General features: G+C 38.9%; 1 protein-coding gene across 5 annotated transcripts in view; it reads right to left on the reverse strand.

The window, feature by feature from the left end:
• Positions 1 to 24,907, reverse strand: part of LOC135222777 (uncharacterized) — a 298,504-nt gene that overhangs the window by 35,150 nt on the left and 238,447 nt on the right. For all 5 annotated transcript variants that reach the window (XM_064261041.1, XM_064261040.1, XM_064261037.1 and 2 more), the window contains exon 4: positions 21,774 to 21,900. In XM_064261041.1, coding sequence (XP_064117111.1) covers positions 21,774 to 21,900 — 127 coding nt within the window. The remainder of the gene's footprint in view (positions 1 to 21,773; positions 21,901 to 24,907) is intronic.

The following is a 24,907-nucleotide window of genomic DNA, read 5'->3' on the forward strand; positions in this document are numbered from 1 at the left end:
GCCGAGCCGCTATTTCCCAAAGTGTCTCGTATGCCGGCAGCGTTTGGGAGTTAGCGCCGAAGCGGAAAAAAAGTTTTTTCCAAAAATTACAGTACACTTAGTTTTTAAGATTAAGAGTTCATTTTTGGCTCATTTTTTTGTCATTGCCTGAAGTTTAGTAGGCAATCATTAGAAATGAAAAAAATATCATTATCATATATAAATACTGGAATATATGACAGCGTGAAAAAAAATTTCATATATAATTGTATACAAATCGCACTTTGAGCAAAACGGTTAAAGCTAATGAGTTAATTTTTCTTCGTTGTATTGTACACTAAATTGCGATAATTTTGGTATATAACAAATTGTAAAACGATCAAAGCAACACAGAGAAGATGTTATCACAAAATGATGCATGAATTCGTAAGGTGCAGACGTAAAAAAGTTTTTTTTTTTTAAATTCACCATAAATCAAAATATTGTGCTAGAGACTTCCCGTTTGTTGAAAATTGAAGGTAATTGATTGAATATTACTAGACTGTAAGTGTTTTAGCTTATGATTACATTTTCCGACCATTTCAGTCGAGTTAAAGTTGACAGAAGGTCGAATTTTTTCTATTTATTGATTTATATGAAAATATTTCAAAACTGATAAAAGCTACAACCATGAGTTATTTTTTGTTGTATTTTACATAAAATTGCGCACATTTTCATGTATAACACTTTATATAAGGCCTAATAAAAAGCGGCGCAAAAATTACGACAAGGTGACTAAAGAATTTCTGAGATATTCAGCCGAGTTACCACGCGTGGAGAGAAGGAAAAAGTTATTTTCAAAAATTCACCATAAATCGAAATATTGTGCTAGAGATTTCCCGTTTGTTGCAAAATGAAGGTAAATGATTGAACATCACTAGAATGTAAGATTTTTTTCTTACCAAAAAAATACCAATATATATATATATTATAATTTTTTTTATTCTGGTATGAATACATAACTAAGAGGAATGCAGGTGAAAAACTTTTTTTGCAGAAAACGAAATAATATAAAAAACACCAATAAATACAGATATATAAAAACTTGTAATAAATATAAAACTAAATATAAAATCAATGCAAAATAATCACTCATAATCCTGACTCTTTGTTTTATTCTTTTTTCCCTCCTCCATTGAAAAGTCTTGCATTTTTTTCCTCTCGACATGACAAGGTACAGGTGGAGGAGGGAGACACGCGCCCTTACTGCTGACAGGCCGCCCTTCAGCGGTCTGCTGCGCCCTCCATTATCCATTGGGTCGGCGCACTCCAATATATGACAGCAGTTTGGTATTTGCGGTCACACTCCCCCAACTTGCTGCAAAGGGCAATCTTGCAGGTGCAACAGATGTACCGGGTGTCTCTTCTTCTGCCATTCATATGGCACACCTGGCACAGTTTCTGCCTGCGCCCTTGTAGGGGGTCCAGTGTGTGGTCTCCTGGCTGCAGCCAACACACAGGGTCCATTATCTGACTGGAAATTGGAATCTGAGAGAGGGCGGCAACATCAAGGGCGGCGGCAGCAGCAGAACGACCGAGGTTGGCCCTCCTATCCTCTAGGGGCAGATCTGGAACTCGGGGCAGGGGGGCGGTGTTGGAAGGCCACTCATCAGGATTGAAGTTTATGAGGGCATTCCTGGCCACCTCGAGAAACTGCATGTGGCACAACCTCCGGGGGTTGGAATTGTACCCACAGTAGAGGATGTAGGCATTCTGGATGGCCAACTGAAGGATGTATTTGAGGTGCTTCTGTGTCCACCTCCTGGTTCTCCTGGCGAAGGGATAATACTGGATGAGTTGATCAAAAAGATCAACTCCTCCCATGTGCCTTTTGTAGTGCCCAATGACAGTAGGCCGCTGGACACGAAACTCCTCATACGTAACTCGGCCCTGCCGACGTGTCTTCTTCCGCTGGACAATCTCTTCTTGGATGGGCTCATGACTCGTCGTAATCATGGGTATGTGTTAGACCCCCTTCCAACAGAGGACGAAGACATCTCCCTTCTGCCGCCACTCTGTCTCTCTCTTGCCAGATGTTGCAGCTGGCTAGCGAACCTCTTGAAGGGTACCAATGATACCTCTAATATTGCCTGACATTGGCAGCAGGCATCATTCCAAAAAAAATGTGGAGTACCAAACGTAATCCACCATCTCTGCAACTGGGTATTCCAGCAATTCCCGCCTCAGGAAGAGCTGAATGAGCCCCAGTGCAGTGAGAGGCACAGGTACGGTCAGTCCAGGTGCTGCCGTGAATGGGTGCATGTTAGATGGGGTGGGGTCCTCCAACCACCCCTCATCACTTTCGGGCGACCGGCCTTCACCTAGGCTGCCGCGACGTTGCGACCTTCTATGGGCCTGTGCGCATGCACGCGAACCTGCTTGGGCATGGCTTCGCACTCCCAACCCCCCCACTGGCCCATCTCCCTCCCTTTCACCATCTGTCTCGTCCCCAACAGCAAAACTCGGCGCCTCCTCCTCCTCCTCACACTCTCCCTCAAATGCACTGAAACCACTAAATTCCAACTCACTTTCAGGCTGTGGCTCCCATACGGACATTGGGGGCAAATATTCATCTTCACTGACATTGGACATGATGTCCTCATCACTAGATGACCAACTGCCATCAAAATGAGGACTTTCGAGCTGCTCTCGATCGAGCTCCAACAAGTATTTGTTTATGTTCTTTTGTTGGAAGCCTCCCAAATGTTTATGAATACCCCTCAGGACACCCTGATGCTTCCTAGGGGTCATAAAAGGCACAGGATGTGGTCCTTGGACACTTTCGGCCACACGAGGCCGCACAACACGGTGTTGGAAAGCTGGGTCACGTCCCTCTCCAGCATCCAAGTCTAAAACTCGCCTCACACGATCACTACCGACACGCTCCTGACGATGTTGGGACTTCTCTGTGAACGTACTGTTACGTCACAAATACTTTAACACTCGCAAAAGTTGCAAAACATGAATGCGGCAAGAGATTGCTCTCTGACGATGCATCGCTGATGCTTGCTGGAAAGCAATTTGCACATGCGCGGCTGGGTAACACTTGTAAACAAAACAACAGCTTGATCCGTGAACTCCCAGCATCCCTCAAGGTGCGTGATTTCAAATTTTTCGCATACTAGACCTATAACTATTTTTCCGTGAATATTTAAAAAAACTTTTTGTAGTCGACGTATCGCATGTCTGATAAGCACCCGACAGACAATTTTAGTCGACGTATGATACGTCCAATAGGCGTTTAAGGGTTAAGTGGTCAATGGTCATCCGGACAAGACCTTGTTCAGCGATCTCCGAGAAGTCATCGGGATCTCCGGACTCCAAGCCTAAATCACTTAAGTGATCCTATCTTAAAGTTCATTTGGGGAAATTCCTTTTTAGGATATGCATATCTGATGATGGGGATTATTTCCAATGATGTTCTTTGGATAAGGATATTGAGAAGGAAACCTTGCTAAAGCTGGATCTCAAACCTCCTAGGCTAGGGAAAAGGAGTCCATCATTCCCAATTATAGTAAATCTAAACCATTTATGAACTCATTGAATATACAATACAATGTCATATATTGAATATTAATTAAAGTAAGTATAGTAATCTGGGTATTGTAGTATAGAACTTGGGCTATGATTTTGTTATTTATGATTCAATTCACTTCAGATTAAATGTTCCCTTGTGATTTGAATGCTCTACTTATTATGAAGTGAGTTGTAATACATGGATTATTGTGACTGGTTGTTGCATCAGTGATTTACGTAGTTAGCGTTTGCGAAATTTTGAGGATTGTTGTGATGTTTGGTGGTAAGGACAAGACATGACCGGCTGATGGTAACAGTCTTATTAGGAATAGTCATGTGTTAGCCTAGCCTGAATGGATCAGTAGTAAGACCGATTTGGTTAGTCATTGTCTAGCCTAATGGAAGCCTAATCCTTTGCTAGTATCTTCTTGGGAATTTTAACCTTCCTTTCCAGTTTTTTCTTGAGAAAATATCTTTTGAGAAAATGGCTACAGCCTATCTAGATGTATTTCATATAGGGCGAAGAGTTGTTGTGGTAGGACATGCCCATGTAAAACATCTAAGTCACTTTATAACAGGCTGTCCTATTGGATTCGTTAGATACAATACAGTGGAACCTCGGTATTCATACCCATCCCATTTTGTACGTTTTGGTTTTCGTAGACTTTTTTTGTCCAAAAACTTGTCTCTGTTATTGTACGGTTCCCCAGTTTTCGTACACTCAGAAATGCTCCATCCGGAGCCCAGTCCTATTTTCTCCTGTGACCCAGTCTGGCTTTGTTTCTCATAAAACAAGCATCTCCACGCAAGTAGTCCACATCACTGCACGTGTTCCTTGTGTTTTGTGCAACAAATTTGCCATAAACTCATTGCAAAGTGTCATCATGGGGCCCAAGAAAGCAGCAAGTGCCACCCATTCTGTAAAAAAAGCCAGGAATAAAATTGAATTTAAGAAAGAACTTGTAGCAAAGTATGAAAGTGGGACACGTGTTTCTGATCTCGCCAGGATGTATGGCAAATCTGTGTCTACAATCAGCTCTATCCTTGCAAAGAAAGAAAAAAAAAGGCAGCTGATGTTGCAAAAGGGGTCATGTCGCTATCTAAGCAGAGATCGCAGCTACTGGAAGACGTTGAAAAGCTGTTATTGGTGTGGATCAATGAAAAACAGTTAGTGGGTAGAGTGTGTCTGAAGCAATTATTTGCAAGAAAGCAAGGTTGATGCATAGCGATTTAAGTAAGAGGCTGGTTTGAAAAATTTAGAAAATGTACAGGCATCCGTATTGTTGTACAGCATGAGGAGGCCGTACGGCATAGTGTTGTACAGCTTCCCCATGCCATGTGACACTATGGATTCCTGTATGGCATCCATAGTGTTGTACGGCATGGGAAGGCCATAGTGCTGTATGACATGGGAAGGCTGCAAGCTCAGATAAACATGCGGCCGAAGAATTCATTAGAGAATTCAAGGAGTATCTTGAGGCTGAAGGATTCCTCCCACAACAGGTCTTCAGTTGCGATGAGACAGGCTTGTTCTGGAAGAAAAAATGCCACATCACACAGGAGGAAAGTTCATTGCCAGGGCACAAGCCTATGAAAGGCAGGCTAACTCTCTTGCTCTGTGGAAACGCCAGTGGGGATTTCAAAGTGAAAACCCTAATGGTGTATCACTGAAACTCCCTGAGTGTTTAAGAAGAACAATGCCATCAAGAATAAATTGCCTGTGATGTGGAAGGCCAGTAAAATCAATTGCCCCTCAAGTGCCTCCTGGTAATGGTCAATGCTCCTGCGCATCCTCTTGGCTTGGAAGACCAGTTGTTGGATGAATCTAAATTCATCACTGTGAAGTTCTTGTCCCCTAATACCATAAATAATCTTGAACTTCAAGAAACTGTACACTAAGGCACTGTTTCAAAGGTGCTTCGAAGTGACCACAGACACTGAACTGACCCTAAGAGAGCTCTGAAAAGAACTCTTCAACATTTTTAATTGCATAAGACTTATAGCCAAGGTTTGGCAGGGAGTGACTTCCCGATCCAAGAACTCTGCTTGGAGAAAATTGTGGCCAGTGTTACCTCGAAAAGGATTTCGAGGAGTTCGAGGCTGACCCCGATGACCCTACGCCTGTTGTGGAATCTATCATGTCTCTGGGGAAGTCCATGGCCTTGGATGTGAGTGGCGAGGAAGTGGATGAGCTAGTGGATGCCCACAGGGAAGAGCTAACCAGTGAGGAGCTGCAAGACATTCAGCAAAAATAGCAACAGAAGGCAGAGGAGGAAGAGAGAGGAGATACTATGCCTACTTCCGTGAGCATAGAAATGTTTGCAAAGTGGAGTGATTTGCAAAATTTTATTGAGAAAAACATCACCCAAACAAAGACGTTGTAATCCGTGTTGCTAACATATTTAATGACAACGCTTTGTACCATTTCAGGCAGATTTTACAGAGACATGGAAACAAATGTCTTTGGACAGTTTTGTTATTCGGCAGAGGTCCAGTGACTCAAGCTGATCCTAGTGTCAGTAAAAAATGAAGTGGGACGTAACATCAGACAGTGCCACTAAAAGACTTAGAGAAGTAACTCCAGAAGCATTCATGATACCTGAAGTCCTTCTGGAGGGGGATTCCCCATCCAAACAGTAACTTTTTCTCCTCCCTCTTCCATCCTCTCTGTTTCCCATACACTAACAAGAGTCTTCCATAAAGGTAAGAGTGATGTTAAATGTTCATTATTCATTTCATTATTCATTTATGTTTTTTTATTTCTTATTCTTTTCTGTTTTTAAAACAGTGTTTATTCCTTGTAAAAATGCATTTTTGTTAATATTTTGGGGGGTCTAGAACGCTTTAATTCTATTTACATTATTCCTTTATGGGAATTATTGCTTTGGTTTTTTCGTGGAAGGTTTCGGAACATATTACGTACGAAAACCGAGGTACCACCGTATTTCATAGGCCAATTGCTGGATTTTCTATAAATATTTATTCAAGGAGTCTTTTATTGAAGAAATAATATTGATATCTTCTGTACCAATAGTGGTTTCAACCTTCACAGACTTAAAACCCCCTCGTCTCTCTAATTCCTTTAGGTCATACATCTTAAACTATTTTTACCAACACTAAATTATACAAGTTTTAATACTGAAAATATAAAAACTGTCAGTCAATACAAAGATATATTCCGCTATAGCAAATATATTTAATTTTGGCCATGCCTCTTGAACCCTTAATGGATGGATCCACTCAAATGAACATAATATTGCACTATTGATTTGAAGGAATAATGTAGGGAAAGAGTTTCCATTACTTCTATAGCACATAAATTCACTAAAGGCAACTTTTAGACTGGGTAAAATCAAGAAGCAGGCGGCTCATGAGCTGATTGTGATCTTAGGTACAAGGGAGCACGTACTGCTTCTCTCCCTCACATGATGTCTTATTATACATTTGCTCGTAGATATACCCAGGGTGTTCCTGTTGTTTTTAGTTCTCATTTTTTATGATAGTATAGTACGTCAGTTTTGATCGTAATTTTGCAAAGAAATATTAGATGACATGTATAATCCAAAAAAGTTACTGCTTCTTTGATTTCAGTAAATTTTTTGGCTAACAATTCATATTTTTTTTTTTTTTAGTAATAAAACATGTATACTTTGGTGTTTGTAAAAATAGTTTAAGATGTCTGACATAAAGGAATTAAAGAGGCGACGAGAGGGTTTTAAATCTGTGATAACTAATTGGTCAAAGAAGGTTGAAACCACTATTGGTACAGAAGATATCATAAGCTAAAGATAGGCACTGAAATCCATAGATTAAACTCCTCCATTACGAGTCTTATAGCTGTAAGAAGTGAACCTAGTGCACCAATATTGCCTGTCGAAGCTACTATAAAGCAGCCTAAATTAGACTTCAAACATTTCGATGGTGATGTACGTACTGACTTTGAAACTATACAAAAGCTTTCTTATCTGAAGGGCTTATTGGAACGTGAGGCTTTGGAATTGATATCTGGTCTTAAATTAGAGGGAGATAAATATTTACAAGCAGTAAATTTGTTAAAAGAAACCTATGGCAGGGAAGACGAAATGAAGTTGTGTTTAGTCAAAAAACTACTCCAGACTGAGACTCCTAACGTAGATGCAGAGATGCAACAAAGATTCAGAGCGCAATTTGAATGCTGCATAACATCATTGGAGAGTGAGCAGTTGGAAATGAACGAATTGTATACCATCTTGCTCTACACCAAACTACCCAGTAGTGTAAGTAAAATAATAAAACGGTGTGGGGAAGACTGGCTTAAATTTGACACCAAAATATATCTTGAAGAGGCAATACACAATTTGATGGCTTTTATATTGATTGTACCAGTGAAAGCTAACCCCTTAACTATAGTATCTACTTTCATAGTAGGACAAGGGAAGTCTGTGAAACAAAAAAAAAAAAAAAAAATAAAAAAATAAAATACAGTGGAGCCTAAAAATATAAACAAAGCCAAGGTAAACCAGGTTAAGGGATGTGCACTTTGTGGAGGCAATCATATACGGACCTATTGTAAGACTCATGTAACCAGAGGATGAAAGGGAGAAAAACTTAAAAATCTTGGTCTGTACGTCGTGAAAAATGTGTGCACCATTTTCTCTGGACTTAAATCTGCTGCGTCCCGAATCTGAAGTAATGAAGATGAAAGCTGGTGGCAGGGGCGATGTATGATGTATTTATGTATGCTTTTGAATCTTCCTTTGACAGAGTCGTGGGAACTTCGTTCGTATTTTATTTTATGTGTTTTGTATTGAAACTGCTACATCAACAAATTATTGGGTGGTACTTGAATTCGAAACTGCCTAACTGGCTATTGTAGATAGCGTCACCTGCGAAATTGCTCATCCTTCCTTTGCAAAACATTTGAGAGGTGAGCCGCGTTTTTCTAGAGCTCCCGTGTTTGCAGTCAGATCTGCAACTTATCATGAATTGTAACTTGTGTACTTGGTTCAATATTTCTTCATGTTGTGTAAATCATTTTGATTAACTGAAAAGTGTTAAGATGAGTATCATTCCCTGACTCGTATTTTCTTTTTTGTGATTTTTCTATCATTTAGTGATTGTTGAGATTGAGCCAGTTATGGATCTGTTAAGAATCACTTCGTCTTTGATTGAGGTCCAGTATAGCATTTGTATGTTGATGAATCGCATTTTTTATCAATTGTAAGTGTAGTCATGAAATATATATCTATTTTTATAATAGAATAGTGTAAAATTTGCCAGTCTTCACTTCTGTGCTATAGGCTAGGCCATCTTGCCAATAACATCAGGCAAGCCAGTAGAAACCCAGTTGTGAGGGTTTAATTTGCAACACTGTTTTGTATACTGTTCCAGTAAACATTTCAGTTCCGATTGTGATGTAATAATGGTTGCACTGTTAGACATCATAAGGTTATATGCAATCAGGACCAACCGAGGAAGATGGGGCACAAGTTGGAATGCTCTCTCTGACAAGTATCGCACAGGGAAATAAGAAGACTAAGTAGTCGATCTTACCTACAGTCACAGCAACCCTAAAAGATAAAAGAGGTCGCATTGTGCGAAAGAGAGAGCTGTTGGATATCTGTGCCGAGAAATCTTTCATCAAGAGAACTGCTCTTGAAGGATTCCATTTTAAGAGAAGGGAGTTGAGAACATATCATTGAGAGGTTGATTTCCAAACCAGTCAAAGAGTATGAGAGGTGAAATGCTGTTTGTACCTCACCAGGGTAGATTGATTCATATGGACTGTATATTGATGGACTAGCTACCAGAGTATAAAAAGAAATTCGACGTTAAGAAGAATTTAAGATTGTTATGTAAAACGGAAATCAGCTTGGTTGATACAGATTTTGATATACCCATAAAAAAAAACAATCGCATATAGAGTTGGTGATAGTGTTTGACAGTGTGTACAACACTACATCCAGGATTTAGGAAATTTGAGAATTTAGTATTGCTACCAACCATATTTGGTTATATGGTACCTGGAACCTGTAGTTCTCCCACCAAGAAGACTCGTGTTTCTATTTTAAAACTGGCAGTAGAAACATATAATGAAACTATGATTGAAGGTGTTACTCTTTTAAAGGAACCAAAGGAAGATCTTGATAAAAGAACCAAGAGAAGATCTTGAAACTTGCTTGAGTTTAGATCACTTAGGTAATAGCTGCAGTGAGATAACGGAACAAGGAAAGAAGGAAGTGGTGAACTATGAGAGTACTGTAGCCTATTCTGAAATTGACAAATATTATTTATTGGCATTGCCTTGGAATGGCAATAGAAATAGATTAACCAACAACTTTGTTGGGTTTGAATAGATTAAAGCAACAGTGTGTCAAATTTCAGAAGGACACTCAGTATCTAGAACACTATAAGAAAATCTTGAAGGAACAGGAAGATAAGAAGTTCATAAAAAGAGGAACATTTTAAAACTGATGAAGACTGTCATTTTTTGGCACATCGTTGTGTTAAAAAAGACAGTGCAACAACCCCTAGGGTAGTATTTGACTGTTTGGTAAGACGAGGGAAAAATGAGTTAAGCTTGCATGATTATATGTGGACAAAGACCACATATAACAGCCAACCTACTCAAAGTTGTGCTGCAGTTTAGTGCAAAAGGCATTTTTAATGGTGCAACTAAGAGAAGAGGATAGGAACTATACCAGATTTTATGGTTGGAAGATCCAACAGACCCTAACAGTAGATTGTTGGTGTATAGGTTCCGAGTTGTTTTATTTGGAGCTACATGTTCTCCCTTTCTGTTGAATGCAACAATTAAGAACCCCTTATCCATAGTGGAAGGTGATGTAGAAAGGATAAAAAGAGGACTATATTTAGATAACCTATAGTTCACCAGCAATGATGATGAACTGGTAAATTTTTTCTCTGAAGCAAATAAGATATTTGCACTTGTCCATTTTTTACCGAAAGGAATGGACAAGTAATAATGACTCGTTACAAACCATAGGTAGACCATATGGGGTTAATGCCAAAGAGCAAACAACTCATAAGGTCTAAGGTCTAGATTGAGACAAAAAGAGAGATACCTTGACATTACATCCTACTAGGATAAATAAGGCCAGTCAGACTAGTCCATAGGGAGTACTATTAGGACAAGGATAGACTTGCAGAATTTGTGGAAGCAACAGTTGGATTGGGATAATCAACTCCTGGACCCATTACAGAAGCAATGGGTTAAGTTATCTGAAGACTTAGAGAAATGTCCTGAGATTTACTTTCCTAGGAATAATAGCCGAGGAGAGGGGGACACCTCATAAATATTCTGCAATGCCAGTGAGTCAGCATATGGTTGTGTAGTTGTGTAGCATATAGTAGAGTTAAGAAAGAAAACTCTCATTTAATGATAGCAAAGGCAAGAGTAGTGCCCATTAAAGAAATGACTGTTCCAAAGCTTGAGTTGATGGCATTGTTGCTGGTAACATTAATGGCCAAATTTTATTAAAGAATCCTTCGAGAAGGATAGGGTTAGTAGAGCTGTTTGTTTGATTGAACAGTAAAGTCACCCTAAGCTGGCTTGTATCGAAATATGTTCTACCAGTAATTGTGAAAAATAGGGCACAGGAAATAAACTTTTTAATTCCAGAGGTGGTCTTGTTTTATGTACCTATGGATGATAATCCCAGTGATCAGCTGACATGGGGAAAAAGGACAGAAATGATCTTGGATAGTTCTTTCTAGTGGGAGGGACCCACTTGGTTAAAAATTCCTCTTGGCCAATGGATAGGTCATGGGTGAGTGAATCACTTGTACAGAGTAGGGAAGAGAACATTTTGGTCAATGCTGTAGGGGCCAACCTGAATGGTGATACTTATTTGCTGAACTGGGAAAGGTTCAGCAAGGTTAAAAAGGTCCATAGGACAACAAAACGGATCCTACGATTTTTGAGTAATTATAGGTGTTTAAGCAATGTGAAAGTAACTGGAGAACTGACCTTGGAAGAACTCCAAGAGGCAAAGAATAAGACTATTGTCCTTTAGCAAAAGGAATTTTTCCAAGGGTTTGATGAAGGGGTTAAGAAAAAATCAAAACTAGCTCTCATACAACAGCTGAATCTTTACCTGGACAACGGGGTAATAAAGTGTAAGGGTAGACTAGAGCACGTGCAGTTACCTGAAGCTATTAAATTTCCAATACTATTGCGAAAGAATTGCTATGTTACTTGGATAATTATTAAAGAACATCATGAGGCTAACACTCTTATGGGTGTAAATGTAACTGTGGTGAGTGTCAGGCAGGAGTTCTGGATCCCACAGATCAGTATATTACACCACTGTATTATTTGTAGGAGAACACAGGAGAGGCCATATAAGACCAGTGAGATTCCTCCATTACCTGAGTTCAGGGTTCAATGTAAGCAACCTTTTAATACCACAGACATGGTATGGGTTAAGGGAAATGGACAGAGCCCAAAGAAGGCTTATATAATCCTATTTACATGCCCGATAACCAGAAACATAAATGTGGAACTAGTTGACAACCAGTTGTGTGGCTCGTTCCTTGTGAGAAGAAGAGGTTTCCCAGTACCCATGTCGGTAGTTCATTCCAGCAAGAGCACTATGGTTTGGTGCTATATGGGAAAGGCTGATAGGACTTCAGAAGTCATACCTAAAAAAGTTTGAGGCCTGGCCTTACTCAGTTTTGAAGAACTGACCTGTGTATTAATGGACCTGCAAGGTATCATTAATGATAGACCATTACGTTACATGGCCTGGGATTTGAATAAGTTTTAAATTTTTACCCCTAACCATTTGATTCTTGGAAGAAAGCTTAAGCCCTTCCCAAGAGAAATAATAAATTGGGAAGAGATCTCTGGTGACCCTACTTATAGACATAAAGAGTTCACAGAGAAAAGTTTCCTGTATGCATCCAGGTTGTGGGAAAACCTTTGGAAAAGATGAGAGTGAGAATATTTAACAACGCTAAGAGAGACCCATCAAGTAGGAATGATGCATAGCTCTTGGCCCAGGATAGGGGAAGTAGTCCTTGTACATGATGAGGGGCCAAAGAGCAATTTGGAAGTTGGGCCAGGTGGTCGAGATACATATGGGGCGAGAAAAGGTCCCAAGAGTGGCTACTCTAAGAATGGCTCTTAGCCAGCTCATAAGACTTATTATAATTAAGGTATACCCACTAGAGCTGTGGCAGGAGATAGAAAAGGTTGATCCTGCAAAAGAGGATATTCACCCAAGCATCAGCCTGAGCAGAAAGATTGATGAGATAGCTACAGAAGCCAGGAAGTCATTGATAAGAACAGGATTATTGTGGTTACTGTAGAAATGAGTTTTCTTGAGTATGGAGTGTGTTAAAACTTCGACAAGAGAGATTGTATTTTGCCACAAGTTGTAATGTATTTGTCCAAATTTTCCTCATTTATGTAAGTGGAAATGCATATTGTATGAAAGGACAATATTGTTTTGTTATAATTGTATTTAGTTAGGAAAAGCATTGTGTTTAATTCTTTCATGTTTTAGTTTGTAAGTATACATGTAATAGTTCTTAAGTACCGGCCCTCGGTTGTTTTGTTGGTTTGATAGTAGTCAGACATTTGTTGTTTGTCAACCACAGTCGTGAACAGCAGTCTTCATAAGTGTTCATCTGGACAAGATCTTGTTCAAAACAATCTCTGAGAAGTCATCGGGATCTCTGAGCATAAATCACTTAAGTATTCCTATCTTAAAGTTCATTTGGGGAAATTCCATTTTAGGATATGCATATCTGATGATGGAGCAGTATTCCCTATGGAGTTCTCTGGATGAGAATAGTGAGAAGGAGACTGTGCTAAAGTCGGATCTGAAACCATCTAGGCTAGGGAAAACGAGTCTGTCATTTACAATTACAGTAAATTGATATCATTTATGTACTCATCAATATACACAATGCAATGTTATATCTTGAATGTTAATTAAAATGATATGAAGCAAGTAGAAATAAAAATGGTGTTGCTTGTATTTTGTTGTCTTTAAGGTAAGACATTCTTCATGGTGATGAGTCTTTCCATGGACAAATGGCAGATTGTTTATCAAACAGAGGCCTGTTGTTTTGCATGTGGTATCATATGCTGTGCTTTGCCAGGATCGCAGGAAGGAGTTTGAGTGAGTTCAATTCTGAAGGCATCTGGATCTCTTGCAGGATGGTGTCTAGGCCTGTGTAGCCTACTGAAGATACTGACAGCTGGTTGGAGCCAGTGGTGAGTGGTGTCCCCAGGAAGAAGGCTAGGTCCAAAAGGTTTTGGTGAGTGATACCTGCCAGTAGGTTGAAATGCAAATGGAAGTGGGCAACGATGAACTCCCATTGGTATTTTTACTCTAATAGGTAGAGGGTGAGGGAGAAGTGGCCATATGATAGTATGAGGCTGCAGTACAGGGTTTGCATCTGGCCTCTGCCAATGCAGAGACGATTGACTTGAAGGTGCCCATGTCTACAAGGAACTTTTTGGATGGCTACCATACTTGGTTTTTCTATAGTTGTAGCCAGGGTATCTTTTATAGTATACATATATCATAGTATACATAATGATTACTGACTATATCAGCACTGAGTTCTAGGAACATTCAAAGGGGCTCTGGTTTGTCCCATGGTGACTTATGCCATAGTCCCCCCAAGCAGAGTGTTTAACAGGCCAAGCGTCCATCAAACAAAGGTGAGTAAGGACAGGGATAATTTCTAGGGCTGAGAACTAGAAGGGCCAATGTCATAAAACCATGTTTTCAGAAAAAGGCATTTAAAATATTGCTTCCTTTATTAAAATTCAGGTAAGTACAGCAAACGAAAGCATTTTTTTTTTTGGTTGATTGCTTAACTTATAACATTGGCCATTATAGCACTGAAACAGAGATAAATTTCTAGTTTAGTGACGGTCTAAACTACAATCGGCCATTTTTTTACATTGGCCCTTTTAGTTCTCAGCCCTAGATTTTGTTATCAGGAATGCATGTGGGTCTTCCTATTCCATTCCCTTGCCTGAGCATTAAGTTGTAGGATCCAGGAGAAAATGGCATCTGGGCTGAAGTCTAGTACGTAATTTGTCATCTGTAAAGTATTGTAGTATTTCTGTTTAATTTTATAGCACCTCTTGTGGCTTGTTTATTATACCTGCCCTTCTGGGCTTTTGTTTTGCGGTGCAAGACGATGTCTGCCATCTTCTCTTTTTCTGAGTTAGTTAAAGTTAGCCCAACAGCAGAAAAACATCTGTACAGCAACAGGTGTTGGCTGTTGCAGGTCGAGGAGGTGATCGTCCTACAGGTTGAAGACAATGTTGGCAGTTAAGGACTCGATAGCAACAGGTGGTGGTTACCCGTTGGCCGCTGCAGGTTGAGGAGATTGTCCTGCAGGGCAAGATTGATGTTCTTCAGTATGGAGTTATTACTTGAAGTAGCTGTGTTCATACTTTTATGTTGTCTATGATTCAAGGATGAAGGATGGTTAAACCATAAGTGTCGGAGGAGGATTCATCTTTATGACAACTGAGAGTGTTGTAAATGTGTGTGAAGGCTACAGTTTATTTGATTACTGATTAATAATTATTGTTTATTGCCGTTGGTCTGTGATTATTTTCACAGGTATTGTTGATGTTGATGTGCAAGTGTATGGCTCAGCTGTCTAGTTAAATCTTTATTTTTGATGTTGATGAGCAAGTGTATGGCTCAGGTGTTTGTCACTATTGTTTATGTTGATGAACAGCTTATGGCTAAGGATATTTTCATATCATAATGTGATAGGGGTTGAACAAGTGTATGGCTCTGGTGTTGGGCAGGTGTATGGCCCTGATAATGTAATGGTGTTAGGCTTTATTATTTCATTATATTTTTTCTTTATTGTCAACTGCTGCTGCTGTAATGATTTTTTTATTATACTTTTGGCTATAACCTTAACTCAGTTGTAAATATGCAAACTGTTTTAGAGATATTTGATAAATAGGTTTAAGGTTATTTTAGTCATTTATTTTGCTCCCTCCTTACTTTGCTTTTAAGAATCTGATTAACCAGGAGTTGGTTCATGACAAAATGGTAACCGTAACAGGATTGGTTCTATTGATGCTAGGGGTTCTCTGTCGGTTTTGGGGGAGTGAGTGTGTGGCAAGTTAAGAAAAAAAAATTTTGAATTGTTTTTGTACAGGTAGGGAGGTGTGAGATATTGCGGAACATATTTCTGTTTAATTTTGTAACAGCCTTGTGTGGCATGTTTATTATACCTACCTTCCTGTGCTTTTGTTTTGTTGGTGCAAGGCGACATTTCTGCCTGCTGTTTTTCAGAGTTAGTTAAGGTTAGCCCAGCAGCAGAACAACAATTTTACAGCAGTAAGTGATGGTTACCTGTTTAATCCATTCTTTCTCCTCACCATCAGTACTCGAGAACAGCATCCTAAACACTGACCTTGACTTCTCCTTTGATCAGATCCCTAGTAGCATACAGTAAAGGACATCCTTGCTCTGATATCAATTTTATGCAGTTTTCTTCCATTGAAATCTGTCCTGGATTGCTGTATAAGATGTCTTGGTATTCCTTGAGCAACTGCAATATCTGCTTCTTCTGCATTCTGCTATGTCACCCCCGATGTTGACCTCTCGGTATAAATCTTCTTCCTTCTGTAGTTAAAATGCCAACCAGTCCTCATCTGGGATTATGCAGTCTTCATCATTTTCCTTCTCAATGATGGTCACACATAGGGATTTTCTTCTATGACAACAGCAACTGGTGATTCACTTGCTTCCCTCTTGTGGTAGCTGGCTAAGATGTTCATGTGAAGAATCATAATTTTTCTGCTGACTTCAACCTTGTATTCCATGTGATTAATTACCTTCTTGACTTAGTAAGGCTTCGTCCATTACAACACCAATTTGTTTACCTCTGTTGGCAGTAACATTACCACTTTCTCTCCCATCTTGAACTGACAGTCTTGACATTGTAGTGATTCCTCTGGTGTTCCTGTTCTGCATAAATGCTATCTCTGGCTAGTTGACATGTCTCTTCTAGGTGATTCATCAACTCCAACACATTGTATTTGTCTTCTCACAGTCCTTCCATGCAATAGCTAAAATGGTGATCATCTGGTGTTCAACTGTAGTACCTCTCCATATGCAAATAGGATTGCTGTTAGATATTGTTCCTAATCCCCTGGTCTCTCCTGGTATATCTTCTTCAGCATAGATTTTAGCACACCTTTGGTCCTTTTATAAAACCCATTGCATCTTAAATTATAACGGTCATAAAAAGATGTTTGGTGTTGACCAATGTCTCACCTTCCTCATCACCACAAATGTAAACTGTTTGGTCACTGATCATCTCCTTGGGAAATTGTACCCTGAACATTTAAGTAGGCCCTCTACTATCAAGCCAGTTTCTATTTTAGGAAGTGTTACTGCCTCTGGGCACCTTGTAGAAAAGGTTTCCACCATCAAGATGTACCTCTGCTCTTCTCTGACATTGGCAATTTAAGTCAGGCCAGGTCTGCAGCTACTCTCTTCAAGACCACTCCCATCATTGTGTTTTGGCTATCAAACAAGTGATGACAAAGTGGAAACTTGAGTTCTTAAGAAAGTGTTGTTTGTACCAGAATTAACTCACAATGTGATGTCTATTTCTCAGATTACACAAGCGGGAAAAATAAATCTCTATGTTGGTATAAGTTATATTTTTTAATGTGAAAAATGAACTAGTGGCTATATAAAACCAAATAGGGAAATTGCACATGTGTAACTGAGATATTATGGTATAACAGATTTCGTCATCTTTGGATGAATAACTTAAGGAATTTGATGTCTAAAGATTAAGCTAATGGTATTGATCGTCTTTTGTTTGTAACAGAGTTCAAATTCCAGAGGTAGAAAGTAACAAGCAGAATGACATATTTTACTTTATTCATACTTCAGTCCTGGTGGATGTTTGCGGTAAACTGAGCCCATAATCATTAGGTAGTGGATATTTTTTTGTAACTTTCATTGATGAGGGTTCTAGATACCAGGATATGTATTCTGAAAAACAAAAAACACTCATGAGAGAAATGGAGTTGGTAAAAGGATGAATGGAACCTTAATTGAAACTGAGATATATGTTGTCTGATTCAAACTTGCCCAAGAATTTTTGGGCTGAGGCTCTGTCTACTATTGTGTATCTCCATAACTGAAGTTGTGCTGCTGCTTTGAGGGATATCACACCTTATGAGGTACTGAATGACTGCAAACCCAAATTTTGGATGTATTTCTTTGTTCATGCTCCAAAGGATGAAAGAGATAAACTTGATTTGAAATCCAAAAGGTGCATTTAACTGTTTTATGCATCTTTAACAAAAGGATATTGTCTTTATAACTTGAATGTCAATAAGGTTCTGCACAGCAGAGATTTTATATTTGATGAAATGCATTTTTTATCACTTAAGAAGGAGTCAGGACATGATGACCCTATTGATAAGTGTATTCAGTTTCATATTCCTGGTGATGAAGAGGAAGAACTGTGAAATCAGGGCTGGAACTTCGACAGTCTACCAGGGACAGACAATCGCCTGTTTGAATAAGAGACTGGGTGGGTGAACTCTTATATTGAAGAATGAAATGAACCTACAACTGTTGAAGAATTGGTCCAGAAGCTAAACATGGGAAAGAAGCTATGTGAAGGGATATTAATGCTATTGCCAGTAACAATGGAAGCTTATCAACTCTAAAGATAATAGGACCAGATGAGTCTGTGTGTTTGTACAAGGCTCGGATTGTGGAGACTATGATGAGACTTTTATTCCTGTAGTGAGATTTCAGCCCACTTGTACTGCCTTGGCCTTAGCAGCTTAGCATGGTCTTAAGGTACATCAGATGGATGTTTCCACTGCCTTTTTGAATGGTGAATTCTTTGAAGAATTATACATTATTCAACCAGAAGGTTTTATTGAAAATGGTAAACAGCTGTGTGGGTAAGTTGAATAAAGCTATGTGTGCTTGTTGGAATTCTGAGCAGTCAAGCAGTGATTTTTGTATTCATACTTATTGTTCTAAGGATGTTTTAGGTATCATCGCTGTATATATGGATGATTTTCTTACTGCTTGTAAATCTCTTGATATTCTGAATAAGGTAAAATCAGCTTGGAGTGCTCTTTATCAAGTGGAAGATTTAGGAGAATTACATTATTTTCTCTGTGTCAGTGTTATGCAAGATGATGGTAGCTTCTTTATACACCAGTCTTCATATTAGAAATCTGGTCTTGAAAACTGTAAATAAATATCAACACCTTTTGATGTTAGTTGTCTACTAGAAACGGTACACATGAATCTGAGTTATTTGATTGGTATTTTGTATGAACTTAGTTGTAGCTCATGCATTGGTTACTCTGATTCTGCCTAGGCTGGAGACAGGGATGGTCATAAATCAACGTCAGTTTTTTTTTCTCGGAAAATGGTTTGATATCATGGGATAGGTGCTAATAAACTGAGGTAGGTACTAATAAACAATCTTGTGTTGCTTTGACAACTGCAGAGGCAGAATATGTTGCTTCGGCTGGTGCTGCTCAATAAGCTGCATGGTTAAAACATTTGTTAAATAATTTAAGGGTGATGTTAGTGCACCTATTGTCATTGATGAAGATAATCAAGCTGCTATTTGTCTCACCAAAAATCACACAGATCATCGCAAAACAAAACCCACTGATGTTAGATAACATTATGTTCGTGAAATGAGTGATAAAGGTCAGATGTCCATCGATAGATATATTGGCAGACATTTTTACTAATAGTTTGGGGTTTGAGAAATTTGTACGACTCATAGAGAAGTTAGGATTGTGTTCTTTCCGAAAACATTCACCGTGAGAAGGGTGTCGGAAATATATTTTAGGCCACCTTGACAGTAATGACATTTTCTATGATGATTCATAAAGTTGTCAGGAATATTTGTCACAGGGATTTATGTGCAAGTTGATTGTAGACAGATTTTTTCCGAATATATGCTAATGTTCTGAGAATGTAAACAGAAGGGCAAGGCGCATTTTTCGACTACGGTAAACATGACATCTAAGCTCTTACAGCTGTAAGTCTGTTTATACCAATAAAGCAGCAATATGCTTTATTAACTTGGGCGTTGAATCCTATTATTTGTTCCACTGCATTTCTTCTCACTGTCTTCCTTCCTCTTTCCTACTCTATGATTCTTGTCTTGCTTCTTCTCTTACCTTTTTCTTCATAAGTTCTGTCCTCTCTTCTTTTGCTGCTTTTCCTTCTCTCTTCCTCTCTGCATTGGATGGATCTTGCTGTTCAGTCATCAAATCTCGCATATCCTTTACGTCTTCAAGTCCCATTTCAAGGGCCAATTCAACGAGCTTTTGAAGCTCTCTCGCTTCCCACTGACAGTTATGCAACTCATGTTGCATAACTGTCACTTTCACCAAATAGTGCTATCAAGGTTGTTAAATTCTCAATATATGGCATGAACGCATATGGTACATATATCTCGTGGTACAAAACGGATTTCTTGGGCTTATAACATGGTGTGAATAACACACTTTCTAAGAGATGAAATGTAAAATTTATATTCACTGTTTCTCACTCTCAGCTGGGGCTGAAATAAATTTCTCCCAGCAAAGCTGTGGGTTCTTTTTTTCAAAAGATGACATGCTGGGATGCAAGGTACACTGCCTTCCATTTGTCTACTCTGCTCTGATGTTGTATGCTGTCCCCTTTATTCATTATACGTATATACGGTTACTCTTCTCTCCGTGAAATCATTAGTCAGAAGTTATGTAATGCTGAACAGCTCAGGCTGTCTGAAAGCATCTTGTAAAAGTCAGATTAAGTAAAACCTCCGAGAAAGTTATTAACATGTTTTTTTTTTATGTGAAATTACAAGTAAAAGAAGAAGAAAAGAAAAATAAATTCACTAACACCACTTGCAGTCAATCTGGTGCGCTCTAAAAAATATGATGCCTACATCAAGTCCGTTATTGTCGAGGGTAAGTAAATTGAACCAGACGAATTCGACAGAATTGGAAAATAAGTAAAACGGATCAAATCACCTGCACCAAATTCATCCAACTCAGTGTCTGGAGAGAAGGTAAGTACACATAATTATTGTTCTGATATCAATGAAACTATTCATGTAGACATTTATATTTACATAGAAAAGCATGTTAATAAATGAAATTGCTGCCTTTTGTTGTGCAACCACTGCACTACTGCTATTACATATGCTGCTGCTGCTACTACTACTACTATTGCTATTACTACTATTATGCTTCACCCATAGAGGTATAATTTATGGAGGCGCCTTCCCGCGTCATCCCCATACAGGCCAGTGGACAGAGTTCACTGAGCCTGTGGGCGGAACTTCAGATTGGCAGATAGACCCAAAACCTTGCAGTCTCCTGCGCTAAACTAAGGGAATTTATCACTTGTTTTGACATACTAGACAATAAATGAAGTCATGAAAAGCACATAATATTTTCTTATATATTCAATGTAGATCTATTATCAATAGCATTTATTTATGTAAAATAATCACACTATTCAAAGAAATACTGTGTTATACAGCAAACTTTTCCAGGAGAAATGATAGTAAGATTGTTTTTATTGTGTAATGTATGACAAGGCACATTAGTAAAACAAAAATCTAATAACTAGATGCCTTTTAAGTGTACAGTGACGTGACATCACACATAAATTCTAAATAAGTGCCTTAACCATATTGATGTCCATCCTGCGGTCGTGATTTAGTAAAAGTGATTCACCTCAAAAATTTGTTCTCACTAAACTTGTGTGGTACTGACATTTAAAATATATGTATGATTTATATATCCATGCCACAAATATATATGTAAAATGAAATCAGTGCGGAAATCATTCATGCTGTCAGAATAGTGTGTGTGTGTTTGTCGATAACGACAATCGTTCATACAATCGTTCAGTGTATGGGGATCCTCAGGGGGAGGGGAGGCAGCGGACAATGACAAGTTGGCTTCACGTAGCGTTTCTGCTACACGGCATTTAGCAATCCTCCCCATCCGCTCTTACCAACGACTTTGGTCCTTTCCGACTCCTTTTCCCAGTCATTTGCATTGTCCAATGTTCCCTGGACCCATTACAACGAATATCCTTGCTTGACAAAATTCATATTTTAAGAACAAACTCTCTAGCCCAATCCTGTGAGTCTGGAAGCAACTATGCAGTTTGGTTAAGCTGCTTTATGTGTAATAATAATAATAATAATAATAATAATAATAATAATCTTACCTGAAAGACGTAGCCATGGAATCACCAATGTTGCTTAGGCAGAGCAGCATGAGAGGAATCCCGAATATTGCATAAAGTATCGTCACCATCTTCCCCTCCAGCGTTTGCGGCGAGACGTGGCCATATCCTTCATGAGTACAAATGAAGCATAGGGTGATTTGAGGATAAAGGAATTGAAACAAGAAAATAAGTCACAAGGTTACAGGTTAGAAATTACAAATAAACATAATTATATCCTATTCTGCCATGTTAGGGATCAAAGGAGTTATATTATGGCTGGCTCATAATTCCCCTTTCCAAATTTCAAACACGGACTCCTATGTCATTTAGAACCCACCGTTTAAAAAGCAGTTTCCATCCGTACGATCCTACAAAAAAGAAAAAAAAAAAAAAATCGAAATACTTGAAACAGTAAAATTGGGCTGTTTTAGAGTTCTCATCTTGAAAATGAACTTACATTCAGAATATTGCAAATAAGCGGCATAAAAAGCTGAAAAGCATTTATAAACCAAGCACAGATTTTCAGACAAGTGACGGCAAGAACCGTTATTTTATACTACTGCAATTTGATAGAAAAAAAAGCTTCAAGTATACCATGTAAGATATGCACATAAACCAGCCACGAGGGAGAGCAAGCGAGCTCTTTCTTCGTGCCGGACTCAAGCCTGGATAAATGGTGAAAGTTGGGCAGCAGGAAGGACATCCAGCCTGTAAAACATCTTGTCAACTCTTTTATGATGGTTCAGCAACACACAAATCCGGATATGGCTAAAGCGTAACTCGGAACCAAATGCGCAACCCCCTCGTCTAAGGTATGAGGAAAATAGGCAAAGGCTACCTTCTGAAGGGCGAAGAAGGCTAAAGAAGTAATAGTTAGGGCTGTTACGGATATTTGGTTCACTATTATGCAAAAGCACCAAAATTGGCCCATGAGTAACTCACATCATGCCTTCTCAATTTCTGCCAGGAGCTAAGACTAGGTCATCAGAATGCAAGCTTGAATATGACCACCACCAAGAGCTCAGTGAGGCACCATCCGCATTGAGTTCTCCACTTTAAAAAGCCGTAACTCCCCTAATTATCAACATATTTGTAGGAAATTTTCAGCAATTGTAGACAATGTGTGTGAATATACCGTAGCTATGAAATTTGCAAAATATTTCATACATTTTTTTTTCTAGAACATTTTAACGGTATTTGCTTAGAAAAACATCTGACTTATCACTCATAAAAAATTTCTGAGCAAAAAATATAACAGATAAATAAACGTGAGGACACTTTGCAGAATCCAAAAAAAGAGGGGTTTCTATCACTTGAGAGAGACCTGAAAGGTTTTAATGCTATTAATCTTGACAAACATCCTCACGGTATCATTGTGTCAGTGAATCAACTGGATGATGGTTCAGGCATTGCAAAGACTCTAAAGTACCATAATGCAAGGTATCATAAGCTTTGTAGGACTTACTGTAGCATTTCATGTCTTAAATGTGCTAGAAAAAGGCAACCAAAAGATTCTACCACTGAGCAGAGTCCCAAAAAGCTTAGATCATCTGGAGGATTTGAGCCTCACACAAATGGAACCTCTTGTGTAACCGGTGAAGGGACAAATGGTAACTTCCACAAGGTTGCAACTGATGCAGTTGATGCCAATCTAAGAAAGTGGGGTAAAGCATTTAAGATATGAGGTTAAGAACCCACAAATTGCAAGACCTGCGCTGCACCTTGTGATACTATTGCTTGCACTCAAATTGTTGCTATTATGGAAAATTCCTCTTCATCTATATTCAAGTTATCAGAACTGCGAGATATGTATCAAAAGCTCATCCAGGATCAAGGAACTCCATGCCATGATAATAAAGAACCACATGCAACTCGATTCAAAGATTATCTTCTTGGTTTACTACCTGAGTGGGATGCCTTCTCCAAAGACAATAGGTGTAGAAAAGCTATATATCTGTCCCAAAAAGGAAAAGTTGTTGACGAGTTATCTAAAACATACCACCCTCAAGAAAGTCAGGAAAATGCAATCACCTTGATGAGGGCTGCTATGATGCTATATAAGCTGTTTGCAAAGCCAGAACACATTTGAAGGTTCTTTTTCACCCAACTGCTTCACAACTTCTGTTGACAAAGAGATGAAGAGTTTTTTCAGTGTAGTGCATCAAGGTGGGCCATGTCTTCATAATCATCAGGCATCTGAAAATGAGACTGTCCCAAGTTCAAGAGAAAGAATTGCAACTATCATATCACATCTCTTAATATTCAATACTACCAAAGGCACACACCATGAAGTCAAGTCACCGGAAATACAACACAGCTAGGACCGGGAGACCCTCTTTCCTTTGTACCAAGGTCTACTGCAGCATAGACATGAAAGGAACAGAACCCAAATTGAGGTCAGTAACACACATGGCATCTCTGTATCTTACAACCAAGTTATGAAAGTGAAACGAGATATAGCATCGGCAGTTTGTGCATGTCATAAACAGGATGGAGTAGTAGTGACAACAAAAAGTTGACTGAAGATTTTCTCCACACATGATGTTGATAATTTGGACAGTAAATCTCAGGGAAACTTCTCATAAAGCAAGTTCCATGGACATGCCATATGTGTTACAAATCATCTATCATGTGATAACCTTGAAGTGAAATGTCTTGCAATCAAGATAAACTCATCAGACAAGTCATTTCCACAGTTACTAGATTCCTATGTAATTCAGGCTCCAGTTGAGCTTACTCAAATTGATATATTTGCACCAGATATTGGTGATGATCCTCTCGGACCATCTCATGATGAAACATATGCCTGGGTTAAGGATGAGGCCTGGATGAAGCATACATCTAATCTGTTGAAACCGGAAAAACTTGGCAAGGATGATATCATTATGTGGTCTGGATACAACTCAAAATTTATCAGTGATGACAGCGTGAAACCTGCAGAGATAGGCATATATCCTCTCTTTCCTGAGAAAGCTGCATCTGCATCCTCAATGAAGCATATCACGGAATTAACAATAAGAGGAACTAAGTTTTTGAACCCTGGACAAAAAAGTGTTCTTGGAGCAGATCAGCCACTTTATGCAATAATCAAACTGTTCCACTGGAAATATACAGACACTCTTGGAGAAGACAAA

Source organism: Macrobrachium nipponense, chromosome 8 (assembly GCF_015104395.2).
Source record: "Macrobrachium nipponense isolate FS-2020 chromosome 8, ASM1510439v2, whole genome shotgun sequence".
Taxonomy (NCBI): domain Eukaryota; kingdom Metazoa; phylum Arthropoda; class Malacostraca; order Decapoda; family Palaemonidae; genus Macrobrachium; species Macrobrachium nipponense.